The 26,345-nt window shown below is 47.4% G+C and overlaps 1 protein-coding gene across 3 annotated transcripts in view; it reads left to right on the top strand.

The window, feature by feature from the left end:
* Positions 1-26,345, top strand: part of ABAT (4-aminobutyrate aminotransferase) — a 499,792-nt gene that overhangs the window by 182,126 nt on the left and 291,321 nt on the right. For all 3 annotated transcript variants that reach the window (XM_085628334.1, XM_085628336.1, XM_085628335.1), the window contains exon 2: positions 2,001-2,121. In XM_085628334.1, the coding sequence (XP_085484460.1) occupies positions 2,064-2,121 (58 nt within the window). In that variant the 5' untranslated portion in view covers positions 2,001-2,063. The remainder of the gene's footprint in view (positions 1-2,000; positions 2,122-26,345) is intronic.

The following is a 26,345-nucleotide window of genomic DNA, read 5'->3' as shown; positions in this document are numbered from 1 at the left end:
AGATTCTTCTCCTACCTCGTGGCCATGACCTGGAACAAACACCCCCTCCACATCAGACGAAGCCTGACACTGCACCAATTCAGAAAGGACCTCAAGACCTGGCTCTTTGAATGACCTACGGAGGTGCTCTTACCCCTCCCTCCCCCCAGTGCCTTGAGACCTCCACGGGTGAGTAGCGCGCTTCAAAAATCCCTGATTGATTGATTGATAAGGTGCCCTCTGGGTGCATGTATTGCCAAACCCGGCACTGGCATCAGTGTGGGTTTATTAATACAAGATATTTTAAACTAAACATCCCTATTTTCGGTGAAGCCATCATGTAGCTGGGGAACTTGTTTTCACCAGTGTCCAGCACATACTTTTAAAATGCCTTCCCTGATCACTCGAACTGGCAGTATTGCAACTGACCAGTACGGGGGCATATGTGCTCAGGCAGTTAGGCACTCTCATGTAGTATAGTGCACCCTGCCTTACGGCTTTAAGGCCTGCTGTATGGGCAAATTACCTATACTGCATACAGTGTCTGCAAACGTGGTACACAGGCGGTGTGCCATTTCCTGTTTTCACTTTTGTCTGCACCAAGACACGCATCCTGCAGTGGCAGTTTGTATTTGGTGAGGGGTCCCTTAGGGTGGCACTATTTGTGCCGCCGCCTATGGGGACCCTCTTTAGTTCCACAGGCCCTAGGTACCAGGGGTACCATTTATAAGCGACTTACAGAGGGTACCAACGGTGTCATCAATTGGGACCAAAAATTACAAAGTTTGGGAAAGAGATCTGTCATTGGGGACCTGGCTAGCAAGAACCCAGTGCACTTACATTCAAAATCAAATACCTGGCAAAAAGTGGGGGTGACCATGTCAAAAAGGGCACTTTTCTACATTCTCCAACAACTGAATGAGGTGCATGAACAATAAGTTCTGGAGGGACGGAGACCTGTCTCTTCGCAGTGGTTATCGAACTCTGCCAAACCCAATATAACCCCTGGCTGTCATTTTTTAATACTGTGCATGATTAGTACAATGGTATAATTATTAAAGTGCATCATACGATGGAGATAAGCAAATCCAATAATGTGAATGTTATCAGTTACAGCAGAGGCATCAGAAGGGAAGGCAGTGTGGCGGTATTCCCAATGCCCCACTCTTTTCTGGGTTGCACTTGTGCTGCAAAATCTATTGTTTTTGAAGCAATCCTCCCTGTTTATTAATGATAAAATAAAGACACTAACAGTGCTAAAGCCACTGGATGGCACCAGATGCTGGAGCCGCCATGTTTTCTCTTTCCCTTAGGGTTATTTTAATAACATAGAAGTAGGTGCTTGTGACATGCGAGCCAGGTTTGGCGTTTTTGACTTGGTTACCACCAAAAAAGACTTCTAACATGGTTGAGCTACAGATTTTGATTAATGCACATAGTATAAAAACCTGAAGAACATGAGCAGAATATTCAAAAAAAGGTACAGAGTCCTTGGTTTTGTATAATGATGGTGATGTAATTATTCAGGCACAGAGAAGTGTACTGCTCCATGTAAATAAGGTATTTTCTACGAATATGTCTCTTTACTACGAATGCGCTTTTCACGTATTCCATTACAGTGCAGTCTTTACAACGACCGCGTTGTTTCAACGCAAACCATTGCATCGCAAGACATTACAAGGACTAGCTCTAGGGGGCGCGCTGGACTTAGGAATAGTATTATTTACTATTCCTACTCCAGTTTGTGCAACAGTAGGAAAGGTGTTGGATTGTAAATCCAACACCATCCTGCCCCCTACAGCAAGTCATTGAAACGACTTGCGATGTAATGGTTAGCGTTGAAACAACGCGGTCGTTGTAATGACCGCTTTGTAATGGAATGCGTTGTAGCGCATTCGTAGTAAACTATGTCTCCCATTTTCTATATTTATTATGATAATTTGCCTGACACAGAAAGCAAATAAATGAAAATAATTTTTCGAATAGACACCCAGTGAAACTAATCAATTTTTTCTTTGCAGAATCTTGCTTAGATAAGAAAGCTGCTAGGGTTGATCGTCTTCTCTTGAAGACGACGAGGAAGAATGGCGTCCATGCTCCTGAGCCGACAGCTTCAACAACATTCCAGATTGATAGTGTCTGGTGAGTGATCTGCTCCTTGTTTTTTAATTGATTTTAAATGGATAATAATGACTTCTAAATTAATAGAAAATAAATATATAATGCAAATATTTATCACAAGTCAGACCAGTACTCAAGGAGGAATCCAGTCAAAACTGGAATACATTTTTATACTACATACTACAGATACCCATAAGCAGTAAAGTTTGAAAATTGGAGAAAACAAGAGAAAAAGTGAGAGACCGGTAAAGAAAGAAAGAGACACAGGTTTGAAGTATAGAGGGTAACAATGAGCACATTCTTTGTTAATTCTTTTGTAATGACTATGCACAACTCAACTTTATAAATGTATGCCAAAAACTTGCATTTCTACCGTATTTCCGACCTTACATGATACCTTTTAAAAAAAATACCAGATTTGCTAGATTGTTTCCTACACTTACGGAGTGGAAATCCAATATGGCTGCGGACAAAGTGGTTTATAAAGCGAGGGGATACCCACGTAAATGCCGGAGAATTGGGTCCCCGTGGCTGAAGTACTACAAGCTGGATCTAGCTGAAGAAGGGGAAGCCCTCGCTCTGTCTCTTGGGAGGTCAGGATCAAGTCCTTAATAACTGCCTTCTTACCTTATATCCGGAGCCAGGATTATGGGGGTTTAGACATATGTACTTAGAGGTTGATAATGGTGATGTGAGTCTGTGTTTAGTATTGAAAAGCCTGCAACATTACTTACTGTCCATTGATGTACTTGTACGCTTGCTATTGATCACACTTCTTGCATTAACAACTTCTTTTCCCATCTGTAAATTTTGCTTTTCAGTGAAAATAAATAAAAAATATAGTTTAAAAAAAAAAAAGATTTGCTAGATCGTAATTGAAAGTGAAATCTATAGTTTGTCAGCTTCCTTCCCATTTTTTGGGATTCCTGTATTTTTAAAGACATTGTTTATGTTCTTCTGATAACTCTCCATGATCACATATGCTTCCTAAGATAGCTAGGATACACCCTGTCATCTGTTTTTCCAGAATAAGTGTAACTGTTTGAGACCCCTCTTTCAAAAAGTCATGAGATAAAGTAAAGCGTGTCTAGAGTTTCTTCTTTAAACTTAAATTTCAAATAATGATTTGGTTGTATCAGACCTGTAATTTTATTTTTATAAGAAAAAAAGATTTACAGTTTGACCACCACCTGCCCATCTCTCCACGATCTTTCATCATTCAAGCTCCAATCTATATTATTCACCTGCTGGGCCTGTGACCCCTCCCTGATTTCCTCTTATTCATCTATAATGTATTAACCATTCATTATTTTTTATCATAGACCGAATTAATAAATGTAGTTGCAGAGGTAGTAATGAATGCTAGCAGATTTTCTGACCAGGTTCTGCATATCTCAACCTAGCTAGTATTATTCCAACAAATGAGTACAAAAGGAAACATTACACGTAGAGATCTTCCAAACACTAGAGTACTAATTCCACAAAGAGCATGGCCAAACAGGGCTAAAAAGTATTTGAGAGGTGACTATTAAAAAAAGACCTGTGGAAGGAGGAGAGAGACAATGGAAGAGTAGAGCAGTGCTACATTTCATATACAGAAGCATCAGCCTGATAGAAATAGAGAGCAAAGAGAATATGGAGGACATGGTGTTCAGACCGCGAGGCTCATTGGGGTCAAGAGACTATAAAACAGAGGATTCACAATGGAGCAGGTAGAGAGGAGCCATCTTGTTCTGGGAAAGCCGCAACGGCACTGAGCTATTGACACGTGCAGGGGAGACAGGTCTGAATAAGGCTGACTCCAAAGTAGACAGAAAAGGCCAACTTGCAACGACTACTGGGAAGGCCAACATGAGCGGGTGGTGCAGGCGGGTGCCAACCAAAGAACCCAGCAAAATGCGTATGTGTATTTCTCTTTTAAATATGTTCCCTTCACTTAGGCCCACTTCTCGTATTAAAGTGTTTACCATCTGCTGTAATGCATCTTGATACAAAGCTCTTCATGTCATGCCTCTTCTCTGTATGGCGCTCAATTACCCCATGGATTTAGGTCTTTTGTATATAAGTTTTCAAAATAATAGAATTTTTCTCTGTATTTAACAATGTTTCTGCATTTCAGGTATGTGAAAAATGCAGCTAAATCTATTTTTAGACTAGTGTCAAACATTCTAATCATCAGCCCTCAGATTTATTAGTTTAAAACGTTCCCATATTTTATAAATGTAATCAACATTTGTTTTCGTATGTCTGGAGTGAAGTGGTCATGAACATGTTCACTCAAACTCTAAAAAAGACTCTTCCATAATCAAAACTGTGAATGTATTTTGATTTAATCTTTTGAAGATAGTTTTCTAACATTCAGTCAATTTACACAGGTGCTCTTGTCATCGGCATAGTAATCATTTTCTAGCAGTCACGTGTGCTTTGCTCCACTCCAAAGCTTTTGAAGATTGTAAAATAAAGGCAAATAATTTTGAAACTGTAACTGATATCAACATTATGGGTTCTAACTAACTCTGTCTCACATCCAATAGTTACACCCTTGTCTTGAAACAATTCCCAAGTCAGTAATCATTAACCAGGTCTATGGTTTGAACGCCTCATGTATGCATTTTAGGTTGAGCCTAAGGGCAGTGCGCATGCGCTGCTCGCTCTGCGAGGCATGCTGTATTAGGGTATGCAGTGGAAGCCCGCCCACTTCGTAAATTCTGGCTTCTGATTCGTACATAGGTTTGTTAGTCCCTCCTTATTACAGCCTTGTCTTCTCTTGTAACCTCCCTTGAGGACTGTCCTTTTTACTTCGGATGTTACATGGTCTGCTTTATAAGTTGGTGAGCACTATTTTCTTTAATGCTCTTAGCCTATTCCACCCACGACATCGGAGCACCCGCCCGCTTTTTAAAAAATAATTATATATTTTTATTCAAATTACAGCACGGTCCAATTTATAGCGGCCACACTTATTTAATTATGTAATATACCGGCGGTCTGCATTTACTTCAGCGGCCGCGCCCATTTAATTATTTAATTACCAGCGTGGGCCACTTTCACTTTAGCGGCCGCGCTACAGGTCTTTTGAAATTATTATTTTTTTTTTTAACCTTTAGGTGAAAGCACCATACGCGCTCTCATTATAGTGGTGACCACGCCCCTTTGTTTAGACACTGCTCGTGGTAACCTGAATATGCGAGCAGCGTCTTAGAAAAGGGGCGTGCCCACCATTTTAATGGTCTCACATTTGCGAGCGTTTGAGCTCTTGGCATTAAAAACAACAATGCCTTTTATATATGTGTTCCTTTTAAAAACACATAAATAAAAGTCATTGCCTTTTCAATGTCAATAGCTTAAACGCTCGCAAATGGGAGACCTATTGTATTGAAAATGCTTGTTCTTTAAGGGCTTCAGACTGGTAACCCACAGAAATCCGACATCGTAAGATAAACAGTCTTGAGTTTTGATAGTGGCGCTGTGATGCAGACCGGTTCTGGGCCTCAATGTAGCAGCAGTTGTCAAGGTTTAGATCTGACAGTGCTTGGAGTATTTTACAGAAAGCGAATACTGAATGGCCTTCGTTATGCAATTAGTAAATACAGAGTTTTCTCAGCATCAGAGATTTGTGATTGTTTTTTTTAATATTTCTTTTTATTAACCATCAGTCGACTTTACAGAGCACTAAAAAATGTATACATAGTTCGAGTCTAGAGCATTTATAAGTACAAATATACAGGTAAGTGTAGTTAACAATAATGACTGATGTAAGTTGGTCATCTGAAACAGGATGAAGGAGGGGAGCACAGATACTCCCACTGTAGGTATTCCATTTGTTCCATATAGAGGACCATTTCCTGGGACATCCTCGGGAGACATAGACCGTCTTTTCCCTGAACATACACCAGTCCATGTCATTTTTCCAGGAGTCCACCCTGGGTGGGTCCCCCGCTCCCCACAGCTGCGCAATGTTTTGTTTGGCTATCATCTGTCCCAGCGTATCCCAGAGTTTATCCCTGCTATTGAGTACAGTGGGCTCCCAAATATTCAAGAGACACCTTTTAGCCACTGGCTGTATGATTACCCCCGATACATGACTCATACACTTGTGTACTCGTGACCAGCAGGACTGGATAAGGGGGCACTCCCATAGAATGTGCATAAATGAGCCAAGCTGCCCACATCCGCGCCTACAGCTGCCCTCATCTACCTTTCCCATTTTAGCCAGGGTTGGTCCGGAAACATATACCCGGTGAAGGATCTTAAACTGGACCAGGTGCAGTCTAGAAGAGATTGCAACCTCCCTTTGGGAGGCCAGAGCCTCCTGCCACTCCTCATCATCTATCTCCAGCCCATCTACCTCCCAACGGCGCCTCAAGAGTATCAGAGGATCTGGAGTGTTGTTTATCAGCTTTTTATACGTCAACGATATAACCCCATCTGGCAAGTAACCGTCTAAGAGTCTGTCCTCTAATGGCAAAGCGTCAGGTAGGGAGGTGTCTTTGGGTAGGTTCGACTGTAGTGCGTGTCTGATTTGCAAATATTTGAAGAGCTCAGAATCTGAGTTCGTGGCTCTGCTGCAGAGCGGAGAACGGTATCATTGCACTGTTTTTTCATAGGTCTCCAATGGTGGAGATTCCGATCAGATCCCACTTGTCAAACCCTTTTGTAGTGCCCATTGTACCCAGTCATTCCGAGTCCCATAGAGGGGTAGCCAGAGTGAATTTTTTGTCGCACCCCATACTCTTGTTTGCAACATGCCAAATTGCCACTGAGTGTTTGGTCGGTCCCGTAAGGCGATATCTCTGGGGCCTGGAGTAGAGAGCTCTGTAGTAAGTGCCTCCCGGTAATAACCACTTGTCCATTCTATATGCCGGATCGTCCCCTTGTCTATATATACAGTGGTTAATTGCCGCCAGGTGTGCGGCCCAATAGTATCGTTTTATATCTGGTAAACTAATACCCCCGTCATACCAACCCAGGACCAACTTCTGTAGTGCAATGTGTGGCCGTCCATCCCACAACAGATCTCTCTGCAGGTTCTCTATCTCGCCAAAGTATCTGGCTGGAACTAAATCAAGGGAGTTTTGCAGAGCGTACAGGAAACGCAGCATTTACATCATTTTGAGTAATGCCACCCTTCCTAATGCTTGTTTCCGGTCCAGGGAGGACCTGGCTTGGCAGTTCGGGCTGGACTGTTCCCATGAGGCACAGGGTCTAGACTGATTTGCATAGGGCCAGGTCTAAACTGGGGTGGCATGGTGAGCAAAAGAATGATGGATTTAACCCAGATCTCTTGACTGGGGGTGAATGTTTTGATTTGTTCTGCATTCTGTCCATCAATTGTGTGTCTTTTGCTTTCTCGCCCTAAGTGCGCTGGGTATGGCCAGACGTGGGTCCCGGGCTCACTGTGCCACTGGAATCAAGCTATCCTGGCTGAAGAGGGGTGAAACCCCGAAACCGGTCCTAGGATGCTTGTTTCCGGTCCAAGGAGGACCTGTCTTGGCAGTTCGAGCTGGGTTGTTTCCATGAGGCACAGGGTCAAGACTGATTTGCATATGGCCAGGTCTAAACCGGGGTGGCATGGTGAGCAAAAGAATGCTGGATTTAACCCAGATCTCTTGACTGGGGGTGAATGTTTTGATTTGTTCTGCATTCCGTCCATCAATTGTGTGTCTTTTGCTTCCTAATAGCGAGAGCGGAAGTTTCTTCCAAGTGGTGACATCACGTTTTAGTCTATTGAGTGGGGGGCGTAGATTGCGCTCGTATCGGAGCCTGGGGTCAGCTATGATAAAGATGCCCAGGTAGCGGAAACCCTCTTTTGCTATTTGCATGGGACAGTCAAGAGGCAAGGGGGGGATCACCTCTGAGAACATACAGGAGGGACTTACCCCAGTTAATCCTGTACCCGGAGTATCTCCCAAAGATGGTAAAGATGTCAAGCATGACTCTTAGGGCCGACTTAGGGGAGGCCAGAAATAGGAGGATATCATCCGCGTATAACGAGATGCGCTCCTCCCATCCCGCCATCCACTTGAGTCCTCGGATGGAAGGAGTTGAAGAACCAGAACCTTTTGGGCCTGGCGGCGCAGGGTACGCCCTATGTCTCCGGAGTTCACCTGCTTCGCTACACAGAGACACGGGACACTCTGTCGGCGTTAGAAGATCAGATTTATTTAGCTGCAGCTAGTACAGTTATCCTAGAAGTACACAGAGTAGGTTCTCAGGAGACTGCCACTTCACTCTGTGGCGCATCAGATTAAATACTATACAATGTTATAATTATTAACGAGATACACTCCCAAAGCACATAAGAAAGAGCCAATAAGGAAAGTTGGAAAACAAAGCGGAACAAATAGGAAAGGTTCGAAAACAGAAATATCAGATGACTTGAAGAGACCTCTCCTCCAACTGTGGTTGTCACCCCACCCTCAAGCTAATAGATGAACAGATTCATAACTAACTTGCAGGTGTCGAGATACGTTTGTGTGTATTGGAGGATAGTCGTGAAACGAGAGAATACTAGCAGGAGACAATGAAGGCCAGTCGCTAAGATAAAGTCAGGAAAGAATAGTGTGAGCCAACAGATAGTTGAAACGGGGATTAGGAAAGCCAGACAGGGATTAGTGTACTCGGCTAGTTCTAACACCAGCTTTGCAAATAGAGGCCGAGGACGTATTTCGACACCAGGCTACAGAAAAAGCAGAATAGACTTTGTTCACCGTGCTGCCTGGGTGATGGCAACACAAAATGGCGGCGGGTCGCAAAATGGCGGGTCGATGTGATCGAAAATCGAAGTTCCTCAGACTCTAGCGGATCCACGCCGCTAGGGGTTCTAGGGAGAGGGTGAAAAGGAGAGGCGAAAGGGGACATCCGTGACGGGTCCTGTTAGACCTGGCATCTTTGGCGTGGTTACCCCTGACTTTTTGCCTCTACCTCCTGTATTTTTGATGCTGTGCTGGATTTCGTTTTTGCTGGTTTAGATGCTTTGGGCACTTTGCCACTGCTGATCAGTGTCAAAGTGCAAGTGCTCCCTTGGTAAATTGTTATATTGATTGGTTATCCATGATTGGTATATTTGTTTCACCTGTTAGCCCCTAGTAAAGTGCACTGCGTGTGCCAGGGCTGGTGATTCAAATGCTACTAGTGGGCTGCAGCACTGATTGTGCCACCCACAGGAGTAGTGCTAAAATGATGTCTTAGGCCTGCTTGCAGTGCCTATGTGCAGTCCAGGACTGCCATGTCGACCTGGCCAGTGTACCCACTGACCAAGCCTTATCCTTCCCTTTCTGTACATGTCAAGCATCCCTATGGTGGCCCTAGGTACCCCCCTGGGCTGGGTGCAGTGTATCTGAAAGGTAGGGCATGTACTGAGGTGTGTAACATGCCCTGGTAGTGAATTACAGCCATTTTCGTTTTTCACTGCTGAGAGGCTATCTTGCCCATAGGATAGAATGGGGAAGGCTGTTTACATGCCTATCTTCCCATAAGGGCAAGATAGAAAATCCAAGTTTAGTATCTCTGTGTTCAGAATTTAATTATACATCTTTTTAGCAAGATGGTTTTTAAATTCACTGTGTGAGAATAGCACTTTTTAGAAAGTAGCTATTCTCCTGTTTAACCTTCCTGTGTGCTGGTTGGCTGACTGGTGTCATGTGATGGGCCAGGTGGCTCCAGGAGCCTGGATGAGTCAGCAGCAGGGTGAATAGGGAGATTTGCTTTAGATTGGTGGGAGGAGTAGTCCCTGGGTTTGAATAGGGCTGCCCCTTCCAGCACAAAGCTGGCTCCACCCCCTGCTGGCCAGGCTGAGGACTCTGCCTCTGCTGGCACAAAGAAGGCTCCACCTCCTGCTGAGTGTCTAACGACCCTGCCCCTCACTCTGAAAGGAACCAGGTGCTCCAGAGCAGAGGACACCCAGGAACCGGTTTGAGCAGGGGAATCCCCCCACTGGAACAAAGAGAGACAAAGACTTGGAGGGGTATAAGAAGAGGACCCCAGACACCTAAAACTTTAGATCACTTTGGAACTAAGAAGAAACCTCTGCCAAGGAGAAAGCTGAAAAGGACTGAAGAGGAGAAGACTGCCTGCTTGCTGTTTTGCTTTGCTGCCAAGGAGAGGGGAAGGACTTTGCTGTGTCCCCTTCTTTTGATTCTGATCTCCAAGGGCCTGAGAAGAGCTGGCTCCCTGTTAAGAAGTCCCAGGAACAAAAGGACTTCACCACCAGCTCCCCTGGAACTCTGCTGAAGGAGTTCTGACCTGCCTTGGAGTGCTTGCCCAGTCTTGGGGCCTCAGGAGGTCGTTTTGCTGTGTTTTGGGAGCTGGGAAGCAGAAGCGTGAAAAGAGTAACTGGTACCCAACGCATCATCCGATTGCGTGTCGCAAGAACGAGAGTGCGTGGAAAATTTAATCGCGGCACCATCGCAACACGCAGGGTCCCCGCATCGCCGAGTGCGTCGAGCATCGTCCCGAAGCGTGAAGATTCCTGACATTGCGAGGGTCGTCGCAGAACCCGTTTGCGAGCCGCACCACTGCCGGTGCGTGAAAGTCTCCAGTCATCGTGTGCGTCGAGTCCCGTTCCGTGGCGCATCGAGAGTTGCGGCGCCGGAAGTCAACACTGCGCCGTGCATCGTGCCACATCGAAGCGTGTCGCATCGAACCTGTGCGTGAAGCTTCCCCCTAAGAAACCTACGCAACGAAAGCCAAAGTCATCGCATCCTCCCCCTACAGATCGGAGCCGGCGCATCCACCTCTGCTGCGTGAAGCAGGGCTGCTGCAAAGCCTCCCCAGGATCTCAGGAGTATCGCATCGCCTTTGCCATCTTCCTTGTTATAGCTTTTGGGAACCTTATTGCAACTACAGGTACTGTTGGGCACGAAAGTGTCGCATTTTGTGCATTGAGAGTCGCATTGTGCAGGACACTGACTTTTACATCCTGGAGTACTTTCTGCAAACTCTTGAACTATCTTTAAAGCAACCTTTTTGAATTATATGTTGGTTTGTCTGTAGTATTTGGTCTTGTGAAGTTTTTAGTAAAGATACCTTATTTTTCTAAAACTGGTGTGGAGTAAATCTGTGGTGTTTTCACTGTGTTACTGTGGGTGTTGGTACAAATACTTTACACATTGCCTTTGATAGCCTAGACTGCTCAGGTCAAGCTACCTAGAGGGTGAGCAGGGGTTATCTTAACAGTGTATCCCCCTTTCCCTGACTAGAAGCAAGGGTCCCTACTTGGACAGTGGTACCTACCCTGCCAACTAGAGACCCCCAGATCTAACATGTCCCATGACCCAGGCCAAAAGCCTCCAATGTTTTATTATTAACTACTACTTGCGCCAGGGGCTCAGAGTACAGGAGCCGCACCCAGCCGACGAAACCAGGCCCACAGCCCATTTTCGTCAGGACTGCGAAGAGATAAGACCACTCTATCGTGTCGAACGCCATTGAGGCATCCAACGAGACCACTACCTCCGCTTCTTGAATTGTGTCGAGTCTTCCCAGGACGCCGTAAAGGCGCTGTAGGTTAAACGCTGTATTACAATGGGGGACAAAACCTGATTGGTCAGAGTATATCAGCTTACAGATCACTCGCACAAGGCGGCCTGCTAGCACTTTGGCTAGGATTTTGGGTTTGTCATTTAATAAGGAGATAGGTCTGTAAGAGGAGCATTGGTTCCTAGGTTTCCCCTCCTTATGGATTGTTACTATGGTAGCTATATGCTGGTCGTACGGTAGGAGCCCCTTCTTTCGGCTCTCATTGAACATAACATGCAAGTGGGGAGCAATAGCATCTGGCTTCAGTTTTTTAGAGCTCAATCAGCAGTCCATTGGGGCCTGTAGCCTTGCCAGGGCGAAGGCCCCGGATGGCTTGTGCCAGTTCCTCATCCGTGAGGGTGCCATTGAGCGTATCCCTTTCGTCGGCAGTGAGACTCTGCATCTGAATGTCCCTGAGAAACTCCTCGGAGTCTATGACAGAGAGAATGGAGGTCGAACTGTACATGGAGCTGTAGTAAGGGGCAAATGTATGTGAGATTGCTTGCGGGTCAGTCACTGTTTGCCCCCCCTCGTCTATCAATTCAGGGACCAGCCGATTAGCCATTTCTTTGTTGTCCAGCCAGGCCAACAATTTCCCGGCCTTACATCCAAGATCATATAACCTACCTGCTTTTTCTCTTCCTAGTGTTTTGGCATGTCTGTGGCAATGCTCCTGTATTCATCTCGTTGCAGCTTCAGGGTGTGGAGTGTCCCCGGCGCAAAGTCCTCCGCCACAATTTCCTCAAGGTGGAGAATCTCGCTCTCCACCTGCACTAGATCTTTCTGCTTGTCCCTCCGAGTCCCAGCAATCGAGGACAGGGCCTACCCCCTAAGCACTGTCTTAAACACTTCCCACAGGACCTGCGCGGACTGGACCGTGCCCTCATTGTCACGAAAGTAGTTCACAATAGTCTGGAGGAGTGTTTTCTTAACAGCTGGGTTACGAAGGTACCAGGGGTTAATGAGTGCGACCCTTCCAACCTGCCTGTCCCCCCATGACCAGATGGGCCCAAAGCGGAGAGTGGTCCGATATGCCCCTCGCCATGTGTCTCACTTTCTGCACTTCTGTGATCTGGGTCGCTGGGGTCAATAGTTAGTCAATACGGTGGAGGCTTCCATGAGCGCCAGAATAAAAGGTGTGCTGAATGGCGTCCGGGTGGAATGTGCTCCACACATCCACCAGTCCCAATGCATGCAGGAAGTCAGGGAGCCACCTCTGCGAAGATCCAACCTGCCATAGGGGGGATGCGGTCCAGAAACCCCGAGACCACCGAATTAAAGTCTTCACCCATTACTAAGCGGCCCTCAGGGAGTGAGTATGAGAACACCCAGATCTTTGAACGCCAGGCTCTGAAGTCCCGGGGGGACATACACCGTCACTAGAGTAAAGGACGAACCCTCCCATTGTCCGGATACTGCCGCATATCGCCCCATATTATCTACCCAAATGCACTGTACAGAAAGCGGGAAGGATTTTTTGATCATAATGCCTACTCCCCCAAACCCAGTAGTAAACCCTGAGTGCGTTAACAGTCTATAGCCCCATCTATCTAGTGCTTTACAGGAGTTGCCAACAAGGTGTGTCTCCTGGAGGAGCACCACCTCCTAGGAATGTCGTTTGACATGTTGCAGGAGTATACTGCGTTTGAGTTTGTCTCCAAAGCCATTGACGTTCCAACTAAACAATCTAAAGTGTCCGCTATGGTGGGTCCACAGCATTACAAAAAGAGTTTGTACCTATTTGCTCCAGCTCGAAGAATAGATCAGTCAACATGTGTAAACAAAGAACTAAGAAAAACAAACTAAAATCCCCAATTCCAACCCAACATCCCCCCACCCTGCTTCCCTGCACTCTGGGCCTAAAACTGCCCATCAAACACTATGCAGATTGCCTGTCGCCCAAACTGGTAACTAACTGTAGTTTAACTTGGGGGGGGGCGGAGGCAGTTCCCTCGTGAACCTTCCCCTAGTGGACAAGAACATTAAGGCTCCTAATTTCATGTTTATAGGCCAATAGGTCTACGAATTGTCAATATGGTTCCCCACTTTGTAAGGACAGGCCCCCCCCGGGTCTCTACGGGCTCAGAACCTCCCAGCATAGGCCCAACCATCCCTTCAGAAATTTCAATACGTGCATCTTACAGTTCGGAGACAGTCAGAGTCCAAGGGCAGCTCGCGGGCACTCATCCGTGTGCGTTATTTTCCTATGCACTTCTCCAGCCCTCAAACCAGTCCGCAGCATCTTCCGGACGATCAAAGAAGAGGCTCTACCATCTGGTTCTACCCGGAGGCGGGCTGGGAACAACATTGCGTATTTAACCCCCTTGTCCCGGAGTTTCTTCTTGACTGCCAAAAGTGATCGTCTCTGTTTCTGCACAGCGAGGGTAAAATCCGGGAAGAAGGAGATCTCCGAGTTCTCATAGCAGAGAGGCGGGGCATTCCTGGCAGCCTGGAGGATTACGTCTCGATCGCAGAAGTTTAGTAATCTGGCCAAGATCAGCCGAGGAGGTGCTCCAGGCTTTGGTTTTCCATCAGGGACCCTGTGTGCTCTTTCGACCACTAAGAAATTGGAAAGTCCCTTGGGCTGGAGGTGAGTAAGGATGAGGTCCTCCACAAAAAGATCCGTCGTCTGCCCTTCCGCTTTCTAGGCACACCCATGATACGCACGTTGTTGCGGTGGGTGCGCCCTTCATAGTCGTCCAGCTTCTCCTCCGCGTGTTTCCGGAAGGTCTGCAGTTCGTTGACTTCGCATTGCAGCTGGGACGTTTCCTCTACCAGACTGGAGGTGGTGAGTTTCAGTTGTTAAACCTTCTCACCGATTTTCGTGAGGTCTGCTCTGAGGAGTGTTACCTTGGTGGCGATAGTGTCCATCCTCTGTTCAAGGGACACCCTCACTCCTGATATGGCGTCTAGGACGTCCTGGATCGTCAGGTCGTAGGCGGCCCCTTCAGGAATCTTTGATGTGGCGACCACTTGGGTCTGGGAGCATCAACTTTGAAAGTGTACTTATCAAGGTTATTGGCTTGTACTGCTTTCTGACCCCTGGTCCCCGACATCTTCGCGGTAACACACCAGCCATGCAGAATCCACAACCTCTATGGACAGCAGTGCTTCCTAGGTTCGTGGTACAAGTAACAATAGGAGGAAGTACAGTGTAGTGCCCACTGGGGAATGAGCTGTCCGGCTGTAGACCAAGTCGTGAGGGCTCCATGTCAAATGATGCCAACAACAGGGCTCCGGGGGCGACTCAGGTAAACGACAGGCAGTGCCAGGGTAGAATCAGTGGGCGTTGTGGAAATCAGGCGGTGAGCAGCCTGAGGCTATCCCACGGCCCCGGGTACGTTCCTAGCAGCTAGTCCAGCGATTCAGTATCTGTGCAGTTGGAGGAAGCCCGTCCCGGGTGTAGGCCGTTGTCTGGGTCTCAAGGAGGCAGGCTTTGCTGGATGCCTGCCCCGTCACCACAGGCCTGTCCCACGCAGCCGCACGGGGTATCTCCCGGTCGGGCACAGTCCCAAAGATCCTCGAGGCCGGCGCCTGTGGGGCCGCACACCCCTCAGGCTATGGAATATGTGCCAAGGAAGGAGTCACTGCAGGAGGTGGCCACGGGGGTCAGGGGCGGGGGGAAAGACCAGAGCCGCCGCTCCCTGCCACACCAGGCCCGAAGCCATGGAGCCCCGTCGGCAGCGCGGCCGGGGGCGCTCACCTTTTTTCTCCGCGGGTGCGTGTAATTACTTCCCGATGTCTCCCGTTCCGTTCCAACGCCACTGTCGGGGGAGTTGTAGTGCCCTCTGCAGACCACGGGCTTCACCTTGCGCAGGGCCGGTCTCAGGCCGCAACCACTGCCCTGCATTGATGGCAACTCGTCAGCCCACATCGCCACGCCCAGTCTTTCGCGCCGAAGGCTCCAGGTGGGGAAAGCCGATCAGGCCTCAGTTTTCTACCGGATACTTTATGGCCGGTACCCAGCCCAAGCCCTCGTCGCACAGCAGGGTGGTGACAGCAAGGTTATAGGCGTATTCCAAACGCATTTGGAGCCGGATCGGTGTGGCGGATAGAAGGAGGGATTCACGGGTTCCCGGAGCTCCACTAATTTGCGGCCATCTCGCTTCGCGGCTAGGCCACGCTTCGTCAGACATGCCAACCGCCTCGATGTATGTGAGAGACACTCTTGGTGTTTCGTGCCAAGTACTATGCTTTCTCTACTTTGCCCTTAATACAAGGGAGAAGCCAGCAGAGCAGACGGTTCGCGGGATATGGCAGAATGCCCAGAGTCCATTCTCCGTCGCTGACCAGTATTTCCCTATGGGTCAGGGGAAGTAAAGCGTTTGGCTCTAGCGATGAACACTCCTCCAAAGGTCATGTCCAGAAAGCGACATAAGGCTACTGCTTCATGTGCCTAGAAATGGCAGGCATGTTATATATGTTAAAAAAGCAAACTAGGGTTATTTACTTAGTATGTGAAAAGTCACTGATTCAGACTGTGAGGCTGCCCGCAGCCGCCTATCGTGTTCTGCACGCTACAGGGTATGATAGACGAAGTGCACAGGGCTTAATACTCACCTTTTGAAGCTAACCTCTTCGCTGCGGCTTTTAGCTTGGCATTCTTTGGGACATTCAGAATAAGTGAGTTGGAGGCCAGGTCTAAGAATGATGAGTCTGGGGATGCTATAGGCAGACAGGACATCCAGATCATAGGTGACTCCTTAAGAATACTGGTGAAAAGATCTAAATCTCACCAAGTAGGGCTGGGGAAGGTTATTTTGCTAGAACCCCTGAGGGACAAGAGGTACTGCCCTGTGGGCCTGGTTGCCGAGTACTTAGCCCTCCGCCCCAACACGGGAGGCTACCTGTTAATACACGCCGATCACAAGCCTCTCACTAAATTCCAAGTCGAGTAGGTCATGAGGGCTTGCCTGGAGAGGTCAGGGAACCATGGGCCAGCAAGGCGTTTTTCCAGCCATTGTTTCCGGATAGGAGCAGCCACTTGAGCTTTCAAGGTAGGATTGCCACCTGACCTCATCAAAAAAGTGGGGCGGTGGGAGTCAGTGCTTCAAGCGCTACATTCGCCTATAAAGGTTGCAAAGGAGAAAAAGGGGCACGCTATGTAGAACAGTGTGTCTAAAGAAGTTAGATGAGCTTGCAGTATTAGGAGGAGTCATAGAGTTTAGTAGGATTTTTAGAGTTTTGTCATTGATTTCGTGTTATTTTGATTTCCCAAGTGTGTATTGTGAATGTTATTTAGATGGTGTTTGCAACTTCACATCTCTTTATTTCGCCAGGAGCCAAGGTGTGGGTGATATGCCATTCAGGCATCGCTAGGGTGGCGCAATGGGCAGAAAGCAGGAGTTGGAGGCATGGGTTTTCCGTCACTCAGATAGTCTGGTTGGGGTTCGTGGGTATGCGATGGCACAGCATGTTCAAGAAGCTGTAGCAGAGAATAACAGGTGGCGGGCCCCCTCCCGACATTTTGGTCATTCACCTTGGGGGCAACGATCTGACGTGCATGGGTAGAAGGACGCTTTTACAGGCTATGAAGGCCAGAATGGGTGAGATTAGTAATCACATGGGACGATGTGAGTTATGGTGGTCGGTGATCACCGCAAGGAGGGTCTGGCTTGGGGCCAGGTCAGGGGAGGCCATCAAACTTTCTCGTAGAAGGGTAAACAGCGCCATGCGCAAGTTCACGGAACCAAGGGGTTTTGGCTACATTAAACATGACTTCTACATCCCAACGCCACAAGGTATTTAGATGATGATGGCGTCTACCTGTCCCAGGTGGGCATGGACCTGTTCATGTTGGACCTGGGCGAAACCTTAGAGACAGCGGGTTGGTAGTAAGAAAGTTGCCTGTCTTGGTGGGGGGCTCAGGCTGTGACGGCTGCCACATCCAGAGCTGTTACAAACTAATGGGGAAACCCAATCAATGTCAACGGACCTGGGTAAAGTATAATATGAAAAACAGACGGTCCTAGGCTAATTCAGAAAAAACACAAAGGAAGAAAAATTTCTTATTTGTGTGGGCTGCTTAAATAATCAACAGCTAGTAATCAATACTTATAGACCAGAAATTATTCAATTATTCACACCCTGAAAGAAAAAAGAGAAATCACACACAATTTTCTGTTACATATATTCATTTTTATATTTCTCAAAAAGAATGCAAGAGAACGGTAAAGACATTACCGCATATGTTTAGAGATAATACTTGCATAATGGTTCAAAAATGGACCCACAGCCCCCAACATAAGACATTTTTCTTCCTTTGTGTTTTTCTTAATTAGTCTAGGACCGTCTGTTTTTCATATTACATCCAGAGCTGTGGCGGAAATACAGGGCGATCCGGAGGCTGAATGGTACATAGGGTTACCCTCTTCAGGAGCACAATATGGGTGCATATGCCAAACTACCCCAGGAGTCTTTACGGCAGGACCCTGGAGGAAAACGACAGCGCCCCGCTACTCCTTCGGGCCGTTGTAAGCCTGAGCATCCGGGGGCTTGCCTGGACACGCTCCGCCCCTAAAAAGACGTGAGTAAAAGGATGGACTGTTGGTCCATGGTATTTAAGGGGGATAATCCCCAGTAAATGGTAGCACCGATTGGGTTGGCCACGGTGCAGTTGGCTCATCAGGCAGGCAGGGCAGCTTAGGTTAGTCACTGCTGCCTGCCCTTGGATCGCCCGTAAGTTAACCCACCACGTTGGCAAAATTCTTGTATGAAATAAACCTGGAGCAAAATGTTTTCCCACAAACAAGTCTCATGTGGTTATTTATTGCTGTGCATGCTATGTTTCCATATTGAGGCGAGCTACCTATATAGGCTCTATGGTTCTTAACTTGCATTGCTTTGATAAACTTTCGAGAAAAGGTATCCATGCTTAAATCCTTGTGCGTTTGTATGTTTATATATTTTTTTAACGCATTCTTCACTCGGAGAGCGATTTGTATTGGGTATAATATAAACACCCCTAAACTGTCTAAAGGTCTTTGGGCGCATCCCTTGACCTGCCAGTGAATTACACTCAAGGCGCGCAATGTTTTCCCACAAAATAGCTAAAGCTGGGAACACCTAAGTTCCACACCTGCTGCTGCCTGCTCGGAACCTTTCCTTTGGTAACTAACCCGCCCACGCTTGAGCAGGCGGATGCAAGCGGATATGTCCAAACTTACAGCCTGCCGGGCCGCAGTCTAAACGCAACCACGACCGTTCTCCTAGGAAAGCGGTAAGTGGTTGTGGTGGTGCTGAATGGCCCGTGAGATGATGACGCCTTTCACAAATAAAGTGCTTTACTCTGGTGCTGCTTTTGTTCCCTACGCGTAGAAGTCCATAGTCTTGACCTTCTAGGATAGTTGTCGTCACTGTGTGACTCGAGGTGAATGACACACAGTGCTTTGGATGAAACTATTCTAGATTTAAAATGAAGCTGCTGATGTCATGCTATGTAAATCTATGAAATTCACAGTGCATTGTGTACTCTGTAACCACTGTCGACTCTTCTTTCAATAGCCCTTAGATCTGATTTTATATTTGTACTGCTGTTGATTGCTACAGATTATAAATAAATGTTACTTTCCATTTAATCACTGAAAATTGTCTGTGCCCCATTGATCTGTTGCATATCCGAGTCTAAGGAAAACACCACATTCCTTCTGTCAGCTTACAATGGACTCTTTCTCCACCTACCGTCTTTCATTTAAAGAGATGGTACATTTAGGTGCATAGGGACATTTTTCAACAGCAAAATGCACAGTTCTAGTTCAAAGGAGTTTGGGTTCCTGCCTAAAAATACATGGTTTAGGTGTGAGGGCTCAGAATTGAAACCGAGAATCTTTTCAACAATATATTACTAACCCATGTTTAAGTCGAACCTGGGCTCACTCTCCGCCCATATTTGTCATTGGCTGGTGTCATTGTTCTTCGTAAATGCTGGCTTCTGATTCTTTCATAGGCTGGTTAGTCCCTCCTTACTACCGCCTTGTCTTCATTTATAACCTCCCATGAGGACTGGCCCTTTTACTTTGGTTGTTACACGGTATGTTTTTTTGAGTCTGTAAGCACTATTTTCTTTCATGAGTTTCTACTGCTGCAGGCACGACATGCTCTCCTGCGGCATTCAGCGTGCCGTGCGTGCGTTCACTGTTCGAGCAGCCCGGGACAATGGTGGCCGCTACTTTGACTAGGTCTCGCATTTACAAGAGTTTGAGCTATTGGCATTGTAAATGACAATGCCTTTTATTTATGTGTTAATTAGCAAAACAGATAAATAAAAGGCAGTGCCATTTACAATGCCAATAGCTTAAACTCCCGTAAATGTGACATCTATTGCATTGCAAATGCTTGTCATAAATGGCTCCTGGTGCACGCTGGTGGCGCTCATTCTGATGTCCGTTTCTCACATGGCTGGTTTTCGTACGCAGATACTGGTGCATGCTCTTGTCTCCGGCTGCACCTTCTGGCACTAGTTCCCTTACTGCCTTTGTTCATACATGGATCCTAGCGCCAAGACGCCTCGGCATTCGCTGCGCTCTATAAATAACAATTCAAATCAAATCCTGGTGCACGCTGGTGGCTCATGGCACACATTCTGGTGTTGCTTCCTATGCGGCTGGTTTTCTTACAGGGATTCTGGTGCATCCTCATGTCGCACTTTGTACAGCACACTCTAATACTGGTTTTCCATATGGCAAGGCAGGTTTTCCTACACAAATCCTGGCAAGGCAGGTTTTCCTACACAAATCCTGGTGCACGCCTGTGTCGCATGCTGCACAGCACACTCTAATGCTGCTTTTCCATATGTCCGGTTTTCATGCACAGATTCTGGTGCATGCTCGGGTCTCACACTGCACAGTACACTCTAATTCTGGTTTTCCACAGGGGTATTTTTCATACACTTATCCTGGTGCACGCTCTTGTCTAGCGCGGCACTGAACATATTTTTATGCTGGTTTTCATACATGGATCCTGGTGCACGCTCATGTCTCACGCTTCACACACATTCTAATGCTGGTTTCCCACATGGCTGGCTTTCGCGCAAGGATCCTGGTGCACGCTAGTGTCTCACGTTGCGCAGCACACACTAATGATAGTTTTCATACACAGACCCTGGTGCACGCTTGTATCTCACGTGACACAGCACACTCTAATGCTGGTTTTTCACAGGGCTGGTTTTAATGCACGGGTCCTGGTGAACGCTCATGCCTCACGCTGCTCAGCATACTCTAATGCTTGTTTTCCTTAGGGCTATTTTTAATGTACGGGTCATAGTGCACGCTTTTGTCTCACGCTGCACCGCACACTCTAATGCTAGTTTCCCACACGGTGGGTTTTTGCGCACAGATCCTGGTGCACACTCATGCCTCATGCTGCACAGCACACACTAATGCTGGTTTTCCATAGGGTTATTTTTAATGCATGGGTCATAGTGCATGCTTGTGTCTCACGCTGTACCGCACACTCTAATGCTGGTTTCCCACACTGTGGGTTTTCGCGCTCAGATCCTGGTGCACGCTCATGCCTCACGCTGCACAGCACACACTAATGCTGGTTTTCCATAGGGCTATTGTTAATGCGCGGGTCATAGTGCACACTTGTGCCTCACGCTGCACCGCACACTCTAATGCTTGTTTCCCACACGGCCGTTTATCGTGCACAGATCCTTTTCGCCTTTGAAGAAACTCCTATCTCTATAGTGCTACCTGTATTACGGGTATTGTCTCCAAGCCCACCCTAAAAAGGATTTACTCCTGCTCTTGAGAAAATTACATCTCTCACTGATTTTAGGGTTGGCAACTATCTGTAAATGTTGGTGAGTACCCACAAATGTGCAGGGTATCACATTTGCATTGGTAAAAATCAGCTACAGGAGTGGTTTTGACCCTCTGCATCTAGATTCGTCTGTGCAGTTAAGATTAACTGAGGCATGCAAATAACTTCATGAATTGGGCCTATAATGATGTCATGTGGTCCAACGGTAATACCATATAGAAACAAGAAACATTGGCCACAATTCAAAGTTTCCCAACTGAGCAAAATAGGGTTGTAGTCAATTATTTTCTTGTGCTTTTCAAATGGTATTTTTTGCAGGAGCACTGTATAAAATTATTAAATAAATAAACAAATAAGTACGACAGTGTAAGGAAATGCCTGTTTTTTATGACCGTCACCAGTTTCAGACTGATGCTGTTAGACTTTCAGGTCTGGCAGTGCGCTGAGGCCTGCTGACCAGACCTCAGTTCCAGTGTTCTAACTCTTTACAAAATGTATGTGGAATATTTGCTAACCTCGATTGGCATAAGTTAACTTACTTATATGGGGTCTCATCTACAAGAAAATGATGCAGCATGGCGCCGCAAGCCATTTAGCTGCGCCATGCTGCGTCATTTTCAAAGTACACGGAATGTGTCATATTTACAACAATACAATACATCCCTGTACTTTACCCAGCACTGGTGCACAATTGGCTGCCATGCGCCAGCGCAGGCACCTTTGTGTCATTTTGCAAGGGTGCCTGCGGTGCGGGAATGATTGTTTTTGTGCAGGAAGGAACACCTTCCTGCACAAAAACAATAATTGATGGCATTTTCCTCTTTCTGTACATACTGCAGAATGCAGCAAGCATAGAAAAGGGAAAGAATGAGGAAAAATAAAAGTATTTCTCCTCGTTGGGACATTCCTACTTCTTCCCTGGGGAGACGTAGGATTATGATGCATTCCCAGGTTTACAAAATGCTGTAAATCTGGGAATGCGTCAAGTTCCATGGATGTGTGGGAAGACCCACAGCAACACTCATGGAATGCCCCTTTTACGCACAGTAATGCATGACAGGGGCCCATATTAAGAAATGCAAAAAGAACAATTGATGGACAGAATGCAGAACAATGTCATACATTCACCCCAGTACAGAGATCTGGGCCTAAATCCATTGTTTTTTTTTACTCACCATGCCATTCCAGTTTGGACCCAGCCATATGCAAATCAGAAATGATCCTGCGCCCAATGGGAACAGTCCAGCCCGAACTGCCAGGGCAGGTCCTCCCTGGACTGGAAACAAGCATCCTAGGACCGGTTTCGGGCTTACAGCCCTCATCAGCCAGGATAGCTTGACTCCAGTGGCATGGAGAGCACGGGACCCACGTCTGGGCATACCCGTCCCACTCGGTGTGACAAATGCAAAAAGAACAATTGATGGACAGAATGCAGAACAATGTCATACTTTCACCCCAGTACAGAGGTCTGGGCCTAAATCCATTGTTGTTTTGCTCACCATGCCATTCCAGTTTGGACCCAGCCATATACAAATCAGTCTTGACCCTGCGCCCAATGGGAACGGTCCATCCCGAGCTGCCAAGCCAGGTCCTCCCTGGACTGGAAACAAGCATCTTAGGACCGGTTTCGGACTTTCAGCCCTCATCAGCTAGGATAGCTTGACTCCAGTAGCATGGAGAGCACGGGACACACGTCTGGGCATACCCGTCCCACTCGGGGGGACAAATGCAAAAAGAACAATTGATGGACAGAATGCAGAACAATGTCATACATTCACCCCAGTACAGATCTGTGACTCGGGGTGAGTGTTTGAAAAGTTTCAGCACTCCGTCCATCATCTCCTTGTGTTTGCTTTGTTCGCCCTAAGTTGGCAGGGTATGCCCAGACGTGGGTCCCTTGCTCACTTTGCCACTGGATTCAAGCTAGCCTGGCTGAAGAGGGCTGTTAGCCCGAACCCGGTCCCAGAATGCTTGTTTCCGGTCCAGGGAAGACATGGCTTGGCAGTTCGGGCTGGACTGTTCCCAAGAGGCACAGGTTCAAGACTGATTTGCATATAGCTGTGTCTGAACTGGGGTGGCAAAGTGAGCTAAAGAATGATCATGGATTCAACCCAGATCTGTGACTGGGGGTGAGTGTTTGAAAAGTTTCAGCACTCCGTCCATCATCTCCTTGTGTTTGCTTTGTTCACCCATATTTACAAGCCATGTAAAGTCATGCAGGGTGACTTTACGTGGCCTTTTAAATATGGGCAAGCACAGGGTACCCATACAGAAGTTCAAAAGGGCTGAAGCCAACCCTCCCTTCTGCGGTACCTCCCTGTAAGAAAACCAAAATTAATGGCAAAAAGACGTCCCACTTACACTTCATGAGTTCTGAGAGATCCTTAATCATGCTTTTCAGGCTTTGGTTGAACCTTTCAGCCAACCCATTGGTCTGGGGTTCGTAAGGCATGGAGGATTTGTAGGTTACTTCACAGGCCTTCCACAACAAAATCATGAAGTTGGTACCGCGATCAGATGCCACCTGTTTCGCGAAACCCACGTGGGTAAAAATCCCCATCAGTGCCCTGGCCATGGCGGATGCAGTCACCATCCTCAGTGGAATAGCTTTCGGTACTGGGTGGCATGGTCCACGAAGACCTGGAGAAACCTGTTGCCCATGGCTGTCTTGGGAGCAATACGCCCCACAATGTCAGTACCCACCCACTCACCACAGGAGATAGTTGAAGGGGAGCCTTGCATCTCAACCCTGTCTTGCCACTCGCCTGGCACGTAGGACAGGACATGCAGAACACATCTGAGGTCTTACTCATTTGAGGCCAGTAAAAGTAGATGACATGTCTGTCAAAGGTCTTGTCTTGCCCCAAACGTCCTGCCAGATGCACATCATGAGCCAGACCCAGTAGAAAAACTCATAAGCGATGGGGTACCACTAGCACACATGTTGCCCCATGCTCACTGTACAGGAGACAATTCTCCTAGTAAATCATGTGAGTTCCAGAGGAGTTACCAGCTGCCTGGGCCTCAGCCTTTTTTCAGAATACAAACAAGAGTAGGGCACTCTTTCCGCGCTGAGCTGAACTCCTCCCTGGAGAGACCTCCGTCCTGCTGCCACTGGGACAGCTCTGGCAGGTTCCCCAGTTTGGCCACATCTTCCTCTGTAGGTTCTGAGGTGTCCTCCTCAGGGTCAGCCTCTTCCCGGACTGTGGGAAATTCTGAAGGGGGTTTTCCACACACCTTACCCTTCCCCTTCTTAGCAGAGACCTGAGCCACTTCAAAGGGAATCAGAGCCACCAACCATTAGTGCTCACTGTTGTCTACAGCAACTACTTTGTGGACCACATTAGGGACAACCTGCTCTGAAGACACCAGATGACACCTGACGGTTGTCATGTTTACTCCTGTGTCTCTCAGAGCCACCCCTCCTCCAATTGATGGTCACCCACTGACTGTACTTCATAGTGTTGTCAGGCATGAGGTTTCTCTGGATCATCTTGCTGTCACCAAGGGAAACTAGGGTTAACTCAGCTGTCTCCCCACCACTAACTGGGACCAACTACTCCCCAAGCGCTACACTAGCTAGCCCCTGTGTCTGTCCATCAGTGGGGGCTAAGCCCGCTTGAGACACTTGGTATCCCCCTTGAAGTGCCCTTCTTGATTACATGTGAAACACTTCTGGGTCCCTTCCCTGCAGGCTTTCCAGAAGTGAACCAACCTTTCTTTTCAACAGTGGGTTGGGGCCCTCTAGAGAACACCTTACTTTTATTTTTGTCCCCCCCCCCCTCTTCTGTTGGTGACCCTGCCCACCCATTTTTTTTTTTTGGGAACTTTTATTAACCATAGTTGCATCGATTAGCAATGTACAATTCTGCGACAGAGCATCAGGTCAGCAATGTTCGGGTACATACAGTCAAATGTTTAAACACAGCCGTTTAGCCGACAACCCGGAGGTCCGGCGGCGGAGCTCAGTTGTACCTAGATAGAGGATTCAGGTGTGTACATTGCGTGTAAGCGAATCGGTGGTGTTTTTCTGATATGTGTCGCGTTGTTTCTCAGCTAAAGCGCATTGTCCGCGTGTGAGGGGGGCGCTTCGTATCCGCCCGCTGCGCATCATTGTCAGCTAGCTCCTGGGCTCGCAGAAGGATGTGTGCTGGGTGCTGGGTTGTCCGTCAAGCGCCCTGATGTGTGGACATCGGAGTCCCGGTGGCCCGCGTGTAGCGTGGGGTGAAGCGCGTCAAGGAGGTTGCAGCGTAGTGGTGACCCTGCCCACCCATGGCGAGGTCTCCCACATACAACTTCTTTTGGACCAAGGTGCTGAGGCCGAGGTCAGCCTCCTTAGCAAGCTTCCTGGGGTCAGTCAGATCACTATCAATCACGTCCTGGCGCAGCTCTGGAAAACAAAGACTCTTGTTAAATCAATCTGTACAGCCCCTTATAGTCTGTTACCTCACTCACCCAGCTATCTGGGATCAGACCATATATCCTGACCAGGGCTTCCTTCATGGCGGGGCACCTCATCTGGTCTGTTGGCTGTTGTGCCATCAACGTGTCCCTCCCCTCCAATGAGAAATGCTTCCATAAGCCTGCCCACCCCCTCCCCCCAATCACTGCCAGGGTCCCTTCTGAATATGTAAAGCTGCCTCGTAGTCTGAAACCACTGATCTATTGCTTCTCCCAATTGATAGCCACCACCCTCTTGGTTATATGTACCATTCCCTCAGATTGCACTTGACTTTCAAATCCTGCTTCTTCAAGCTCAGCTCATGAGCTAAAAGCATATTCCTTTCCTCCATGGCCAATTTCTGCTTTTCCACATCCACATTTTATTTTATTTTTTAATTGAGGATTATTATATAGTGCGCACATAACTCAAAGGTGTCAGAGCGATTTACAGAGTAAGCAGAACCAAATAACACGAGGAAATTAAAAGAATAAATAGAAATACAAAGTAACGGTAAAAAAGA

This window comes from Triturus cristatus, chromosome 10 (genome assembly GCF_964204655.1).
Source record: "Triturus cristatus chromosome 10, aTriCri1.1, whole genome shotgun sequence".
NCBI lineage: Eukaryota > Metazoa > Chordata > Amphibia > Caudata > Salamandridae > Triturus > Triturus cristatus.
Note: the sequence above shows the minus strand (reverse complement) of the source record. Positions and strands in the feature narration are given on the sequence as shown.